The 18,224-nt window shown below is 44.4% G+C and overlaps 2 protein-coding genes across 2 annotated transcripts in view; both read left to right on the top strand.

Moving 5' to 3' along the window:
* MCCC2 (methylcrotonyl-CoA carboxylase subunit 2) overlaps window positions 1-4,699 on the top strand; it is a 38,503-nt gene extending 33,804 nt beyond the window's left edge. The window contains exon 17 of the mRNA XM_066613529.1: window positions 4,212-4,699. Coding sequence (XP_066469626.1) covers window positions 4,212-4,329 — 118 coding nt within the window. The 3' untranslated portion in view covers window positions 4,330-4,699. The remainder of the gene's footprint in view (window positions 1-4,211) is intronic.
* A 9,544-nt stretch (window positions 4,700-14,243) lies between these two features.
* CARTPT (CART prepropeptide) lies at window positions 14,244-17,400 on the top strand. Its single transcript, XM_066617022.1, has 2 exons — window positions 14,244-14,817; window positions 15,978-17,400. The coding sequence occupies exons 1-2, from the start codon at window positions 14,292-14,294 to the stop codon at window positions 15,980-15,982; spliced, it is 531 nt and encodes a 176-aa protein (XP_066473119.1). The 5' UTR covers window positions 14,244-14,291; the 3' UTR covers window positions 15,983-17,400.
* Window positions 17,401-18,224: the final 824 nt, after the last annotated feature.

Raw genomic sequence — 18,224 nt, 5'->3', positions numbered from 1 at the left:
TAAGAAAATATCAAAGCTTGATCAGGGAAGTTCAACCATTGAATGAAATTAAGTTAATAAAAATTAAATCAACTCCTTACAGGTGTAAAACAAGATGTACTTACAATTAGGATCCCTTTGGAAGTATTTCTAACATATTCTTTAAATTGTATTAAAAATACATGACTTGCACGTATTAAAATCATGCTTTTAGTTAGATTACAGGCATACAATAAGTTTGGAAGAACTGTGGATGTGTAACCTGAATATGTATGCATTGCATAGTGTATTTTGAAAAATTATTCTTGATATACTTTTTATGCTGAAAGGAATAACATTAAAAATTTAAAAGAGACTTAAAAGTACAGAACACAGCAGATAAAAATATGTTGATCTATAACACTACCAGTCAAGGAAGGAATTCAGGCTGCAATCCTATGCATTCTAAGTTCCATTGAAGACCATGGAACTTACTTCTGAGTAGACAAGCATAGGATTGAGCTCGCAGTCATCATTAAAACCAAAAATACACTGGAACAATGCAGTTTTTACAGTATGAACACCACCAGATTCAGGGTCACCTGAACTTCCCTGGATAAAACATTTCATAGTCCATGTGTTACTGTGTTGCTATTAACCATACCTTTGCAGGTGGTGGGGTGCAAAGTAGGACCCTAATTGAAAACCTTAGTGGGAAGGTAGGATCATGAGGGAGGAGGTGGTTTTCTGGTTTTAGGCAAGTGTTTCTCAACCAGTGGTATGGGTCCCCTTGGTGGTACTTGAGGTGGTGTCTGGTGGTACTCACAAGACCCCTGGATGTCTGTTGCCCAGCAGTGAGACTAGCAACAGGACCCAACAAACAGCAGTAGAAAGCTCAACTCCATGGACAGAGCTCCATTGTGCACTTTCTGAATGTTCAAAAAATCCCTCTTGTCTGCTCTGAGTCTCTTTGTGGTGTCACACCTGGCCTCCCAACCTGGTAGTAATTGATGATGATGTAACTTGCCAGTAGGTATGGAGGATAGGCTGTTACCCATGCAGCAAATCCCCCCTCTCCACGTCGCTGAAATGGCCCAGTGGAAAGGCAGAGGCCAATACGGTTGGTTCCAGCGGCGTCGCAGGAGTTGCCAGAACGTGACTGTGTTCAGCCTATCCTCCATACCAGAACGTGACCAGAACGAGTTGCCAGAACGTGACTGTGTTCAGCCTATCCTCCATACCTACTTTACCCAGGCTTCGTGCACTGGAGAGAACACTCTGTTCCAGAACCACCATTCAGAGCGTGACACCATAGTCTTCTGAGACTGAAGGATGCCAACACACAACTTGCCAGTAGCTGAACCATGCAAAGTGGTACGGTGGGGGACAAACATCGAGAAATGCTGTTTTAGACCATTTAGGGCAATGTTTCTCAATGTTTACCTCTGCTGTACGACTTCACATGATCCACCTCTTCGAAGTACCACCGGAAGTAACTGCTGATGACATCATCAACAGTTACTTCTGGCTTGGGAGGCCAGATTTGAGTAATAGGCTGGAGAAATATATTTGCAGGCCTTGATACATTGAGTTTGTTTGAATATATATTTATCCTGTACATGACGTTTGATTTGTCCTGTTCTTTAAAAATATAAATACTCTGAAAAGTGGGCTGTTTTCTGTTTAATTAGATTTAAAATATAATCTTCATAATCTTCAGACAATTGATAACTAAAAACTTGAATCTTTAGCCAGAGGAAAACGCTCTGTTGAAAACATCCGTTTTGACTGCTTATTCTTAGATGATTATTCTAAAGCAGTTAAATTGTCCTTCAGATAGCTTGCAGTATCTGTCTCCACTCTCATAATAGTAAAATAAATCTGTTTAGGTAATATACATATGTAATCAATATTTCTTGCCTTCCATTTGCCTGGTACTCTGGTGACACATTCAGAAATCATGCTTTTTATTAGTTTTGAATTCATTGCTTTGCATGAATTTGTTATGACAGGGATTAGTTTTCATCTGTTTGGGAATATTTTTCAGTAAAGAAGATTAATGCAACTACTGTTGGCAGGTCATTACAAAAAAGATCACTACTTTATATATCTTTGTGAGTTTAAAAAGAAACTCTAATTTAGCTGACATTTACACTGATTAGTCATACATTTCTTTTTCAAAACGTAGATATTGAATAAAAGTAAATAACTATGGGCATATGCTTAACTCTTCTGCTGTAGTCAATAAGACTTGAAGGTGTTCAGTTCTGGACTGTTGCCTCTGTGTCTGTACTGGACTTAATTCTTTGTGAGTTTTACAGTCAGACCCTAAAGCTTGTTGTGTCTGTACATAGTGTTTAGAGAGGAGTGTAGCATATCTCAGAATGTTGTACAGGTTGTGCCTCCCTATTCACGGATTTGGGCCTGCGGTTTTAACTAACCATGGGTTCTGAATCCATGGATTTGGACAGACCTGGACCCAGTTGCATCCTGAGCACCTTCTGAGGCCTCAGCCAAAAAACGGAAGTGATGGTTTTTTGTCTTCTGGAGGCATTCTGAGGGTTGGAGAGGCTGCATGCAGCACAATTTCAGTCATATTTAGAGGGTCCAGGTCCGGTCAAATCCATGGGTTCAGAAGTGCCAAGACCCAAGGATTTTATTATCCATGGGTTCCGGGGGTTCCAGGAATGGAACCCATGCAGATGACAAGGCATGATTTTACAGTTTGGTTAATAGCAATTAAGTTATCTGAATATTTAGGGTAGTGTCATAGTGAATAGCTTTGAACTAAGTATATACACTGTTCTGACACTTGTCCTTGCAGTGTGTTTACTTCTTGTGTGTGTTTACTCAGAAGCAAGTAGCACTGTGTTCAGTAGTGCTTACTCCAAGGTAAGTGTTCATAGGATTGCCTTGAAACCTATCAAAACCAGGCTTAAGCACTGGATTGTGACTTTTACATATTTGCACATCATATCTGCACCTTTTTCATCTCTATGTGAACGTTCCACTCTCCTCTATCACATTTAATTTGTGTTCTTTTTCTTTCTAATTACATTATTTTTTCACCATTATGTACATCTGTGATTCATAAATGCAATTCTAATTGCAGGGAATCCGTTAGGTTTCTAGGGTCTTTGAATATTACCCTAACCTCATGGGTTACTGGGCATGTTCTGTGAGGGTACATGATGCAGCCATCTTGCTGAAGTTAAACAGGTCCAGATCTGGTCTGTGCCAGGATGGGTGACTGCCTGGGAATTGCTTGTATGCTGCTTTGGGTGCTGTGACAGAAAGGCAAATTATAAAAATGCTGATTTTCATGAGTGGTTCTTTTGCAGCTGGAGTAACTTTCAATGACCCACTCATCATGGGTGAGGGGCTATCACATAGATCTTTCCAGTGAAATCTATCTCTTTGCCTTCCAGATGAGATATAGATTCAAGGGTCAGGATCAATCCATTGGCTCCTGCCCACATCGGTTGGGTTGTTTTAAGAATTATCCCAGCTGCATAAAAGCTGTTCACTGAAAAGTGGTTCCTATGCGACTAGGATAAAGTTTAAAGAGCTCTCTTTCTTGTTTATTAAAATAGATTTTACATTTACTTAATTTTAGAACATTCATGCCTCTAACAAAAGAAGTGCCCAACTAATCCTAAGCTGCCCAACAAGTGGGGCTGCTGTGGCACCGAAAACAGCTGCTGTGGTATCCTACGCACACTGGGCAGTCGCTGGCTGCTCCTGGGGAAAAGGAGACATTCATCTCCTTCCCCTGGGTAAGGAAAGTAGCCCCACAATGGGGCTACTTGATTCTGTGACAGCCCTTAGGCTGCCGCAGAATCAAGAGCCTCTGTGTCAGTCCGCAAGACCAACATGGAGCTGAGGTTTCCAGTGGAGCTGAGCTCCACCGGTCCCGCCCTCCCCCACCTCCCCCTGCCCCAAAATGCCTCCTCCCACCTCCCCCACGCCTCCATCTACCTCTCCGCTGCCCAGTGGTTCGGGCAACCACCAAGCGACGGAGCACTGGCTTTCCACTGGTGCTAGTGCTGGGCTTGCTCCAGTGCTAGGCTGGTGCTAAGAGCTCACAAACATGCTTTACAGCATGCTTGTGACAGTGCGTACTGGTAGTGAGCTGGTGCACACTGTTTAGGATTGGGCTCCAAGGCAGCTAACAACATGTTAAAAAATATGTAAGACATAAATATGCCATTTGTAGATAACATTTAACCCTCTCTTTGATTTTTGTATTCCAGATTATGGGATGATGGAATTATTGACCCAGCTGACACAAGACTGGTTTTGGGTCTCAGTTTAAGTGCTGCTCTCAACGCACCCACTAAGAAGACAGAATTTGGAGTATTCAGAATGTGATGTGAAAGGGTTGGCACCTCTGGATTATTTAAATGACTTTCAATTAAGAAGTAAAATTAAATGGGCTAAAAAATCAAGCTATAAAATATAGATATGCACCGTGCCTATCATTGGGTTTTTATTTTGTGTTTGTTTAAATGGAATATTAAATGACCCAATATTACATTACATGATCTTGATCTAACACTTTAGACCCAATCCTATGCATGTTTACTCAGAAGAAAGCCCCACTGAGTTAAATGGGCTTTACTCACAAGTGTGTATAGGCTAGCTCTAGTCTGTCTTACATACATAATTGTAGATTTCAGTGTTAAATTAGTTTTCTTTGTTCAACATTTCTGGAACAGTTAATTAAATTATTGAAATTGGATCAATGTGTCACCATTCTAACACCTTTCATTTTCTTACCATAAAATCTAAAACATAAATTATTCAGAAGCCAGACAGCTCACACATCTTCATTAATTTAATTTAATTACCTAGCCAGTGCTCATACGTCTTCATATACTTCATTAAATTAAAAAGTGTAAATTTAACAATAGTGAATAGATAGAATGAAATTATACATTTACTTCCCTGTAAAGCCATCATTTTTCTCTAACAGATGTTACTTTCAAGTACTACTCCCTACCCCCACCTTCAAACTTCTAGGAATTAATAGCAGAGCAGACTTGACTCCCTTTGACTCTAGCAAAGATTGATTGCATTTCATGGGGAAATGGAGGTAATATACCAAGATCAATGAGTTGCTGGATGCCTGGCATTTCTGAAGATCATGGCAACTGCTTGAGACATAAGGTTCTGCTCCTGCAGTGCAAGTCCTGTGGACCAAGTGAGTATTTGTTCCAAGACTCAACAGTTTAAATGTAAAGTTCATGCATAATTTCAATAGAAGTAGAAAGAAGGAAGATATAGTTATCTATACTTTTGTTTTGGCCTTAAAATTATTCAAATTATTTGTAAGATTGTTCTACTCTCCATTGCTAAGACACTGTGGGCCCAATCCTATCCAGATTTCTAGTGCTGATGCAGTCGTGTCAATGGGGCGTGCAGTGCAACTGTGGTGGTGGTGGGGGCAGAGACCTCTTTGAGGTAAGGGAATGTTTGTTCCCTTACCTCAGGGCTGCATTATGGCTGCATTGGTGCTGGAAAGTTGGATAGGACTGGATCCTGAGAGTTAGGTTGTTGTTGCCATTTTACAGATGGCAGGAAGAAGTTAAGAAGAAGCAGTTTTGCTTTTGTTTTGGTTTCAGAATTCATTTCTGAAAAGAATTTTGAAACCTACAGTAGCTATACATTCAGCTCGGCATTGATAGTTTTCTCATGGTTTGGTAGTCTACATGGAGATTAAACTGTTTCCGTGCATTCCGTGTATAAATGCTTTTATGCGAATGCCCGAAGTCTACGAGCAAAGGTGGGAGAACTGGAATGTCTGGTGACAAGGGAAAATATTGACATAGTGGGCATAACGGAAACCTGGTGGAATGCGGAGAATCAGTGGGATACCGCAATCCCGGGCTATAAACTCTACAGGAGGGACAGGCAGGGGCGTGTTGGAGGTGGGGTGGCCCTTTATGTTAAGGAAGGGATAGAATCCAGCAAAGTAGAGATTGAAGGTGGGTCCGACTCCACCGCAGAATCTCTGTGGGTTAAATTACCAGGCTTGTGCAGCGATGTAATACTGGGGGCGTGCTATCGTCCTCCAGACCAGAAATCGGATGGGGACCTTGAAATGAGGAAACAGATCAGGGAGGTGACAAGGAAGGACAGGGTTGTAATCATGGGGGACTTCAATTATCCTCATATTGACTGGGTCAATTTGTGTTCTGGTCACGATAAGGAAACCGGATTTCCTGACGTGCTAAATGACTGTGGCTTAGATCAGCTAGTCACGGAGCCCACCAGAAGACAGGTGACTCTGGATTTAATTTTGTGCGGTACGCAGGACCTGGTTAGAGATGTAAACGTTACTGAGCCATTGGGGAACAGTGATCATGCCGCGATCCGTTTTGACGTGCACGTTGGGGGAAGAATACCAGGCAAATCTCTCACAAAAACCCTTGACTTCCGACGGGCGGACTTCCCTCAAATGAGGAGGCTGGTTAGAAGGAGGTTGAAAGGGAGGGTAAAAAGAGTCCAATCTCTCCAGAGTGCATGGAGGCTGCTTAAAACAACAGTAATAGAGGCCCAGCAGAGGTGTATACCACAAAGAAAGAAGGGTTCCACTAAGTCCAGGAGGGTGCCCACATGGCTAACCAGCCAAGTTAGAGAGGCTGTGAAGGGCAAGGAAGCTTCCTTCCGTAAATGGAAGTCTTGCCCTAATGAGGAGAATAAAAAGGAACATAAACTGTGGCAAAAGAAATGTAAGAAGGTGATACTGGAGGCCAAGCGAGACTATGAGGAGCGCATGGCCAGCAACATTAAGGGGAATAATAAAAGCTTCTTCAAATATGTTAGAAGCAGGAAACCCGCCAGAGAAGCGATTGGCCCTCTGGATGGTGAGGGAGGGAAAGGGGAGATAAAAGGAGACTTAGAGATGGCAGAGAAATTAAATGAGTTCTTTGCATCTGTCTTCACGGCAGAAGACCTCGGGCAGATACCACTGCCCGAACGGCCCCTCCTAACCGAGGAGTTAAGTCAGATAGAGGTTAAAAGAGAAGATGTTTCAGACCTCATTGATAAATTAAAGATCAATAAATCACCGGGCCCTGATGGCATCCACCCAAGGGTTATTAAGGAATTGAAGAATGAAGTTGCAGATCTCTTGACTAAGGTATGCAACTTGTCCCTCAAAACAGCCACGGTGCCAGAAGATTGGAGGATAGCAAATGTCACGCCTATTTTTAAAAAGGGAAAGAGGGGGGACCCGGGAAACTATAGGCCGGTCAGCCTAACATCCATACCGGGTAAGATGGTGGAATGCCTCATCAAAGATAGGATCTCAAAACACATAGACGAACAGGCCTTGCTGAGGGAGAGTCAGCATGACTTTTGTAAGGGTAAGTCTTGCCTCACGAACCTTATAGAATTCTTTGAAAAGGTCAACAGGCATGTGGATGCGGGAGAACCCGTGGACATTATATATCTGGACTTTCAGAAGGCGTTTGACACGGTCCCTCACCAAAGGCTACTGAAAAAACTCCACAATCAGGGAATTAGAGGACAGGTCCTCTCGTGGATTGAGAACTGGTTGGAGGCCAGGAAGCAGAGAGTGGGTGTCAATGGGCAATTTTCACAATGGAGAGAGGTGAAAAGCGGTGTGCCCCAAGGATCTGTCCTGGGACCGGTGCTTTTCAACCTCTTCATAAATGACCTGGAGACAGGGTTGAGCAGTGAAGTGGCTAAGTTTGCAGACAACACCAAACTTTTCCGTGTGGTAAAGACCAGAAGTGATTGTGAGGAGCTCCAGAAGGATATCTCCAGACTGGCAGAATGGGCAGCAAAATGGCAGATGCGCTTCAATGTCAGTAAATGTAAAGTCATGCACATTGGGGCAAAAAATCAAAACTTCACATATAGGCTGATGGGTTCTGAGCTGTCTGTGACAGATCAGGAGAGAGATCTTGGGGTGGTGGTGGACAGGTCGATGAAAGTGTCGACCCAATGCGCGGCGGCAGTGAAGAAGGCCAATTCTATGCTTGGGATCATTAGGAAGGGTATTGAGAACAAAACGGCTAGTATTATAATGCCGTTGTACAAATCGATGGTAAGGCCACACCTGGAGTACTGTGTCCAGTTCTGGTCACCGCATCTCAAAAAAGACATAGTGGAAATGGAAAAGGTGCAAAAGAGAGCGACTAAGATGATTACGGGGCTGGGGCACCTTCCTTATGAGGAAAGGCTACAGCGTTTGGGCCTCTTCAGCCTAGAAAAGAGACGCTTGAGGGGGGACATGATTGAGACATACAAAATTATGCAGGGAATGGACAGAGTGGATAGGGAGATGCTCTTTACACTCTCACATAATACCAGAACCAGGGGACATCCACTAAAATTGAGTGTTGGGCGGGTTAGGACAGACAAAAGAAAATATTTCTTTACTCAGCGTGTGGTCGGTCTGTGGAACTCCTTGCTACAGGATGTGGTGCTGGCGTCTAGCCTAGACGCCTTTAAAAGGGGATTGGACAAGTTTCTGGAGGAAAAATCCATTATGGGGTACAAGCCATGATGTGTATGCGCAACCTCCTGATTTTAGAAATGGGTTAAGTCAGAATGCCAGATGTAGGGGAGGGCACCAGGATGAGGTCTCTTGTTACCTGGTGTGCTCCCTGGGGCATTTGGTGGGCCGCTGTGAGATACAGGAAGCTGGACTAGATGGGCCTATGGCCTGATCCAGTGGGGCTATTCTTATGTTCTTATGTTTCGAGAAATAAAGTGCTGAATTAAAATGGACTGGAACTCTTGATGAATGAGTGGCATTATCACACCCAGAAGTCTGTAACAGCACAATCCTATGCATGTCTATTTGTAAGTTCCACTGAGTTCAGTAGGATTTACTCTTAGTTAAGTGTGCCTAGGATTGCAGCCTAAGATTTCACATTATTCTGTATAACACTTTCCCATTCATGAAGCTATGATCAAGCATGCTGTTCAAACTTTATTTATCTATTAATTATGATATAGTAATTGAGAAACACAGTCTAATGGCACATTGCTTTTGGGAAAAATAAAGCAAAACTTCTGAAACCAAAATAGCCATATGTTCTACATAAGTAGAGCCTAGATATCGAACATTAAAACCAAATATTGCAGCAATTGTTTCATCAGATTTTAAATCTACCTTTTCTTTGGTGAGCACCTGCTCCTGAACTGACAATCAATGCCTCATTTAACCGGTTGTCAGATGATTTGTTTTCTAGTTACGGGAATGGGCGGCTCTTTTTAACACCAGCCCTCAGCTGCAGAATTACATTCTTAGCCTGCAACTGTTCCCACAGAGCATGGTAATTAAATCCCCTCTTGAGCAGGGAATAGTTCATCAATAATCTTGAGATGTAGATAATGAGAAAAGGATGCATTTCTACAGATTTCATACCTCCTGAGAATATTACTTCCTGGCTGCTTATTATAATATGGAAAAAAAAAAATTATTCTCACTGCGGTATGTTCATTATAAGGATTACCTCCAGCTAAAATAGACCCTTGTAAATGGCACCATGTTTCGGTTTGGGTTTAGAGCAGCATATTACTCCTAAAACATATTAGCATGGGAATTCATCAGTGAGACCTTTACTTACAGTTTCATGAGCTGGCAGAGTTTATCCATGGGAAGACAACAAACAAACATTCCACTTTTGAAAACTAATGGAATGGTTTTTATCACTCCCTGTTGTGATTGTCTTGTATTTTCTACATGTACCACTTGGGCAGCCCAATCCTATCCAATGGTGGTGCAGAGGGGCTGCTGGACTCACGCTGTACCCAGTGTTGAATATGGGCAAGTGGGAAGTCTCCTTCGGGCAAGGAAACATTTGTTCCCTTACCCCTTGTAGTGCCCCAGCCTGCTATTTAGCTGGTGCAGAACTGAATAGCCTTGTGTACAGAAGCTCTGTAGTAGCTCATATGCAAACTGTCTTTTTAAAAGAAAGAGAAATTTGAGATTTTGAAGGTAGCTTTTTGTCATTTTTCTCATATATCTTTAATGCAATATGTACAAGAGATAAAGATATTGCTAATTCAGAGCCCAATCCTGTGCGCGGTGGCACGGCTCCACCATAAGGCACGTTTGTTAGCCTCACCGCCAGGCTCCTGCCCATGCTAGCCCAGCGCCGGCCGGTACTGGGCTAGCGCAGGGCGGTCGCCCAGCTTCTGTACAGTAAGCGGGGGTGGGGAGGAGTCGTTCTAGGGAGGGGGAGGCCGGTGGGGGGCAGAGAGAGGGCAGGAGGAGGCGTGTCGGGGAGAGGGCGGGAGGCGAGTCCGCGGAGCTCTGCTCTGCAGGATCCAAGGCGCTTATGGAGAACTCCGTGCCCTACACAAGCGCCTTTAAAGTGAGTAGCCCCATTGCGGGGCTGCTTACCTTACCTTACGCGCCTCCCTTGGTAGCCCGGGGCGCGCAAGTTCCGGTGGCAGCCCTTCTCAGTGCCGCTGAGCCTGGGTGTCCTGGGCAGCTCAGGATTGGGCTATAAGTTGACATTGGTTGACAAATTATTTCAAAACAGAGACTAAATCTCAAATAAAGCCAAAAGAGAGCATAGGGCTACTCCCAACCAAGGATGCACAATGTCCAGAAATTTTTACGTTGTGGGAAAAAACCTGGGCCTTCTAGAAAAAATAGAAATTTTGACAAAAATTGAAGTACTGTATTGTATGTGCAATACTAACAGTCCAATCCTATCAAATAGCAGCTGTGCTACTGGAGCGTACACTGCATCCTGCAGGGGGAGGTAGTCTCAGAGGTCTCCTTGAGTAAGGGAATACTTGCTCCCTTGCCCAGGAGTAAGCTTCCACCACCTGCATGGTCTATGTAGATTTGCACCAGCTATTGAGCTGGCACAAGTCTGAGTGCACCTAGGAAGGCAGATCGAGGCTGAGAAGGGGGGTAGGTTATCAGTGGTGCCACTGCTGCAGCTACCACACTCTTCCTGACCTTGATCTGCCCTTCTCTCTGCCTGATCTCCCAGTTCCTCCCCTATTCATCCTGTTCTGCTCACCTTCCAACTCCCCACTGCACCCCTTGGACCGACCTACCAGTGCTGGGGGATGTGGATTGGCAGCTGCCACTGCTGCTTGTGGTGGCAGCCTGGCTGCACATAATGGCATGTTGTGTTTTGCAACAGCCATAAAGGACCTAATACTGCCAGAATACTAGTACCATACTTGTAAATATAACTGGAAGTCTTGCACTGCCATGTTTGCAAAACCATGCAAAGAGCATGGTAAGGAGACAGAAGATATACTTCCTGCTAAAGTGAGTGGGAAACAGATCATTGTGGCTTGCATCCATGGCAGGATGGAGGGAGGTAGTGACAGACTCAAGATGATGGACACCATGAATCCACCACTACTCCCATTATTTACCCTGATGTGAATAAGGTGCAAAAGAGAGCGACTAAGATGATTACTGGGTTGGGGCACCTTCCTTATGAGGAAAGGCTACAGCATTTGGGTCTCTTCAGCCTAGAAAAGAGGCAGCTGAGATGGGACATGATTGAGACATACAAAATTATACACGGGAAGGATAAAGTGGATAGAGAGATGCTCTTTACACTCTCACATAACACCAGAACTGGGGACATCCAATAAAATTGAGTGTTGGGAGAGTTAGGACAGACAAAAGAAAATATTTCTTTACTCAGCGTGTGGTTGGTCTGTGGAACTCCTTGCCACAGGATATGCATCTGACCTGGATGCCTTTAAAAGGGGTTTAGACAAGTTTCTGGAGGAAAAATCCATTACGGGTTACAAACAATGATGTGCATGTGCAACCTCCTTATTTTAGAAATGGGCCATGTCAGATACCAGATGCAAGGGAGGGCACAAGGATGCAGGTCTCTTGTTATCTGGTGTGTTCCCTGGGGTATTTGGTGGGCTGCTGTGAAATACAGGAAGCTGGACTAGATGGGCCTATGGCCTGATCCAGTGTGGCTATTCTTATGTTTTAATGATGCAAGCTGCATGAGGATGCTTCATGGTTGGCCTGCCTTTGACTTAACTACTGAGCATGGAAATTGCTTCCTGTAATCAAAGCGGGTTTAAACCTTCATTTTTTTCAATCATGACTGGGGTGTAGCTCATAGTCCTCCCTGAAACATGGTCCTAGTCCACACACCACAGGGGGAAAATCCCTCTCAAACTTTCTGTGGTTTTAAAATATTCTACTGTCCCCAAGTATGCAACACTCTCAACAAAAGTGTTATCTAGTTGCTATCATGTTTTTTTTTTTTTTAAACTAAAACCAAACACTTAGCTTTTTCAGTGTGGCCAGGAGTTAGTAATTGGTGTTTTTTTTCTGGATGAGCAGGTTCCAAATTTCTAACATAATATAAGAAAAAGCAAGAGAAAGGAAAACACACAGTAGAATGAAAACAAGTATTTTAAAAGTTAAAAAAATACAGATAAAGAAAACCTCTAATAATGCAGCATGAGCAAAGTCGAATATTCGAATTACTTACAGCTTTAAATATTTCCACCCATATAAATGTTATATCTCCAACAACCCTTTTCAAATTGTTATTCCGGAATAATTTCTCTATCCCTTAAGATCTAATCTTCAAATCCACAACTCATTAAGAGCCCAATCCTGAGCTCTGGCTTTCAGCTCAGTAGTGCTGGGCTAGTGCCGGGCAGGCGCCCAGCCTCTGCCGCTTGGTCTCATGGACCACCAAGCCGTGAAGTGGAAAGCGGGGGTGGGGGGAGAGGTGAGGAGGAGGCATTCCGGGGAGGGGGGAGGCAGGCAGAGAGAGGGTGTGGAGGAGGCGTGATGGGGAGGTGGGAGTGGGGAGAAGGCAGGCAGGAGGCGTGCCAGGGGAGGGAGCGGGGAGGCAGAGAGGTGGGTTCGGTGGAGCTCTGCTCCACCGGATCCTATCCGTTTGTGTAGGGCTCAGCACCCTACATGAACACCTTTATGTTACTGCCAACCTTTTGGTCGACCATTGCGGGGCTACTTCCCTTACTCAGGAGAAAGGGACAAAGGGATCTGATCTTTTGGTTGGTCTGAAAAAGTCTTCAGAGCAATGCCCAGCCATCCCCACCAGTCTTCTGTCTGTCTTCCTCATTTGTTCCTTTGGGGAGATTCAGGCCTGTTTGATCTCAAAGTGACCTTTGATACAAAGTGACCTTTGTGCCTAGTCAGTACCAGTTGTATGTGGGTAATGTTCCAAGTTGTGTAGTAGGGAGGGGTCTGTAGCTTGAGAGAAAAGCACCTGTTTTGCATGCTGAAGATCCCAAGTTCAATTCTCCAGGCAACAGTCAGAAAAGGCCCCATCTGAAGCTCTTAAGAGCCTCTGTCAGTCAGTGTAGACATTACTGAGATGGATCAGTGGTATGATTCAGAATCAGACAGTTGCATATTCTATGGCCACATGCATTGTGTGTTTGTTGCTGGAACTGTGTGACTATTTTTCCTGCCAGTGTCATCAACCGTGAAGGAGACTGAGCACAAACCTCATATGGACCTTCAGACAATAGTGTTGTGACATGGGAATCAACTATTAGCATAGGGCTGGTGCTGCAAAGGTACTGTTCAAACCAGTGGCATGGCTAGAGGGGGTGCGAAGCACAAAGTTTTGCAGGGAGCCTCCCCGAGGCGTGCAAGCAGCCCTTCAGAGCCATTCTGGGTTGTGGGAGCAGAAGGGAGGCAAATGTGATGAGGGCAAATGCCTCTGTTTTGCTCCCCCACCTGGAATGGTTCAGAAGGGGAGGGGGCCCGCTTGCAAGCCGTGGCGAGGCTCCCTGCAAAACTTTGTGCTTTGCACCCCTTCTAGCTACTGGTTCAGACGGCGACATGCTTGCCAGATGTGAAGACCATAATCTGTAGCTCCTGACCATATAACCATACCATCATTAACCAGCGTCCCCAGTAGCTGCAAAGGGTGATTTTGCTGGGCTTAACTGTGTGATCAGACGACAAACCCAACTCAGCTGTTTGCTCCTGCAGTGGTAAACTCGCAGGTGGTGTGGTGGCTCTCAGGCTTTTAGGTGGCTTTCAGCTATGCACAAAATGCACCAAGAAGTAAAGCCTCTTGGTCATGGAAAGCACATGACGTCCTGCCTGGCTGAAGGAGAGAGGCAATCAAGACGTTTCACCTTGCGGGCTCCCATCTTTGGGGGGACTTGCGTCTTCGCTCTGCCCCCGCGTGCCCCCAAGGAAATTGAGATCACTGCCCGACTCACCCGCGGATCCTGTGGCAGCCGCCGCCCCCTCCCCACCATTGACGTGGCGGAGCGCCAGGCGCTCTGTCAACAGGTGCCCCCAGCCGGCGGTATAAAGGCTGCTCCGCCGGGAGGGACTGCGCTTCAGCACCATGGAGAGCTCCCGGCTGCTGGCTTTGCTCGGAGCCGCGGTGATGCTGCTTTGGGGAGTCAACGGGCAGGAGGAGGGCGAGCTCCAGCCGCGAGCCGTGGATCTGTATTCCACCATGGAGGACACGTCCCACGAGAAGGAGCTGGTAGGTCCTGCTGCCTTGGGAGTGGGTGGGTGGGTGGGTGCGGGCGGGGGCGATGCGAGCCTCGCTCCCCAGCAGCGCTTTGCCTTTGTCCCTGGCAGCGCAGGGAAACTTGGTAGTTCCAGAGAGCAGAGCAGAGCCTTAGCATGGAAAGTTGGAGCAGGAGAGGGTGATGCCAGCCTGCCTCGGTGGTCCATGGCAGCGCCTTCTCCTGGGGTTTCCACCCATCCAGCACACGCACCCCCGCCCTCCCTTGCCTGGATCGCTCGGGGTCTTGATGGGGTGAGTTGTGTGTTTGCAGATCGAGGCGCTGCAGGAGGTCTTGGAGAAGCTGAAAAGCAAAAGACTCCCGCACTACGAGAAGAAGTATGGCCAAGTCCCCATGGTGAGTGGCTGCAGATCTGCTCTTGCGAAGGAGGGAGTGGGCTAGTGAGGGACTGTTTCCCCCGGAGAGGTGAAGCTGGAGAAAGTCCAGGGGCTCTGAAGTCTGATCCCTTCCTCAAGCAGCGCAGCAGACCAACTGAGTGGTCCCAAGTTAGGAGAAAACCCAGAGACTCTACTGCCCTGCCCTCAATTAGACCCTTTGCAGCCTGCTGCTATTTTGTCTTGCCTTCTAGTACATTCCTACAATTCCTGGCAATCTTGCGATACTAGGGTTTGCAATTCCAGACACACCTACCTGGCAGTGAATCTCATTGAACCCTATGGAACTTAGTTTTGAGTAGACATGCATAAGTTTGCACCAATCCTTGTATTTATTGCCACCTTACCCATTTAGAGCTGAAATAGATCCTGGAACACACGAAGAACAAAACTTTCCTCAAAAGTTGAGAATCGAGGCACTGAGAACTGGGCAATGGAGAAGAATCTCAGGACCCAATCCTATCCAACTTTCCAGCTCCTGTATAACCATATTACAAATGTTCCCATACCTTAAGAAGGCTCCAGAGACTGCCCATACACTACAGGATGCAGCAGACACCCCACTGGTACAACTGCACCAGCACTGGAAAATTGGATAGGATTGGGCCCTCTGTCAGATTCCTGATATCTTAACAATATTTACTTTGATATTTGGGTAAATATTCTGAGTCATTGTGAGACTGAGACTCACCATGATATTGCTAGGTCTTTTCACTTTTTCATCTGTGCATTTTTAACATGTGGCAGCAAGATCTGTATTTTAGTCAAGGAAACACCTGATTACATATTCCACGTACCCATTCATGAACACTGAATAGTCCCAGGAAGTGTACTTGTGGGCTTCTTAATGAGGATGAGAGATATATTAAGGATTTAATGTTTTCTAGATATGCCAATAATTGGCAACATGCATTCAGATGAACTGATTTCCAAATCCAATCACTTGACTGCATGTTACAATATTGAAATGTAACTTTGAAACCTCAGAAATGTAAATTTGCAGGCTGGAAATAAAGATTTGGAAATGGGCAGGAATTACTGTATATTGTTGCAGCACGGTGTTTAGGCTCTGGCTATCATCACGACAGTATCTTTCATCTAATTGTTGTTTGCCATCACTAGTGTGACGCCGGCGAGCAGTGTGCAGTGAGAAAAGGAGCCAGAATTGGGAAGCTCTGTGACTGTCCCAGAGGAACATCGTGTAATACTTTTCTGTTGAAGTGTTTGTAAAGAAATACGCCTTTTATCCACCATTGGAGATCAGAGAAGAATCCAGTTGCCTTGCCTGAAGAGTAATACCTGTGACAGGGAGGGTGTAATAGAAAATGATATCCTATGTTCTGTCACAAAAAAGGGGGAAGCAAGATAAACAGTTATAAGGTCTAACTGTAGCCAATGTGTCACCTTTTCGGATGTCTGACATGTGCTGTGCCACCATTCCTTCTCCATATCACCATTGAATTTTCTTCTCTTTTCACAGTCCCCCTCCCTCCATGTCTACATGTTTCTGCATAAAGACACTGAGCTGATATTTTGAAAATTGTATTTTTGTATGAGGAAGATCCTCATTAAAATGTGCTCTGGACAGCATTAAGTAATTCATCAACCCGTTTTTGCAGTAAATGAGTCAGGAGAAAGCAAAGTCAAGCAGGATAGTATAGCACATAAACAATATACAGTTTTAAATTACTTTTTCATTAAAGTATAAATCTGTGTTTCACATCAGGCAAAGTATGTATATCAATAGTAAGTAAACAGCGGTAAACATCTTGTTGACCAACTCTTCTGTTGGGTGAGTCTGATAGTATCTTTACTCTCAGCATTTGCACATTTGCCCAGCTTCTTGAACCATGGAAATCATTTGCATACTGTGTGCTAGGATCCTTGGAGGCGAGGATGCAAATAAAAACTAGAGATACTTTTTTCCTGTCAAAAGTTGTCCATGGTGGTTCCACTTAAAAGGACAACTGTGTGATTCAAGATGGTGATTGGGTCATGGAAAAGATCATTGATCATCAGAACCGATCACCCAGCCCCATCCATTCACTCATGGTTGCCATCTTTTCATGTTTGCTGCTTGGTTCTGAAGGGCTTGTGGTGTGATCCTCAGTTGACATTAGGGAATGATCAAATTAAGTTTTCAAGAAGTCATACTGTTCAATCCGAAGGCAAGACAGAGGAATATTGTTAGCCTCAAGTTGCCCTCGGTATAAACTTCAGTTGTTGGACCTTTCCTTTGATAGTGGTCAAGCATGTGTTTAAATATTACACAGACCTTAAAATCCACAAATGTGATAAAGAAGGGCAATTAAACCCATTTGGTGTGTACAATGATGCAGACATAAATATGACAATTTTGCAACATAGCTGAAAATATTTTGTGTGGAGTTGGTGGTAGCTGTAACTGAAGTGATCAGGTTCTAGAAGTGGGAGAATGGATCTATAATGGAAGAGCTATAATGACTTAAAAGTACATGAAGTAGATTTAATTTTGTTCTTCTGTAGCAAAAAATGTACAGCCCATACATGTAGATGCTTTTCAGTAATGTCCTATTGTGTGTTTGTCTTCTATTTGATTGTTAATAAAATCATTGTTAAAAGGCTAATTTTTTGTGTATTCATATTTGAATAATTCTAGAGATTTGGGGATGAATATAATTCAGGCATTTGAAGACTCAGGTGTTTGCAGATTCTTCTCATTATAACACATGAATACGAGTAGGGGAAAATGAGTAACACTCAGAAAGTTATTGGGAATTGGCCAGATATTACACAGAAATTTGGAAGGGTGTTGATACTTTTGCTTGGACAGAGCCTGTCAGCAAAATCAGCTTGATGCTCTAGGAGAACTAGCTTGCCACCAACTATGTACGAGATCAAAATTTTAGAAACTAAGGACCCAATCCTATCTAACTTTCCAGTTCTGCAGCAGCAGTGCAAACAGGGCATGCTGCATCCTGCAGGGAGGCCTCCTTAAGGTACGTCGGGGCTGCACTGGAAAGTTAGATAGAATTGGGCCCGAAATGACATTCACCCAGGCCAGATGTATAGGGCAACTTAGTGGCCACTGGGGATAGACTTGGGATAGATACACAATCTGAGGCTTGCACTTCTACTACTTATGTTATTAACAGAATTCCAGAAGCACACTTCTGAGATGTCTTCTGCTGCTCTGAGAACATTGTGGGACAATGGAGTGTGTCAGAAAGACACTTGCTTGCTCTCTAGGAATGTGTCCTGTTTGGGTGCATTTTCCCTGATGAAGTTCTGAAAAAAAACAGAATGAAATGTTGGACTTTTTTTAACAACATGGATTCTAATTCTTTGACACAACCATGGTCTTCTCAATAAATATATGTTAAATTGTTA

The sequence above is a fragment of the Tiliqua scincoides genome, chromosome 2 (genome assembly GCF_035046505.1).
Source record: "Tiliqua scincoides isolate rTilSci1 chromosome 2, rTilSci1.hap2, whole genome shotgun sequence".
NCBI classification, from domain to species: Eukaryota; Metazoa; Chordata; class Lepidosauria; order Squamata; family Scincidae; genus Tiliqua; species Tiliqua scincoides.
The sequence above is the reverse complement of the archived record's forward strand: the minus strand, read 5'-3'. Positions and strand labels throughout refer to the sequence as shown.

Coding starts and splice junctions, on each gene's coding strand:
- CARTPT (XM_066617022.1), top strand. CDS start 14,292: ATGGAGAGCTCCCGGCTGCTGGCTTTGCTCGGAGCCGCGGTGATGCTG.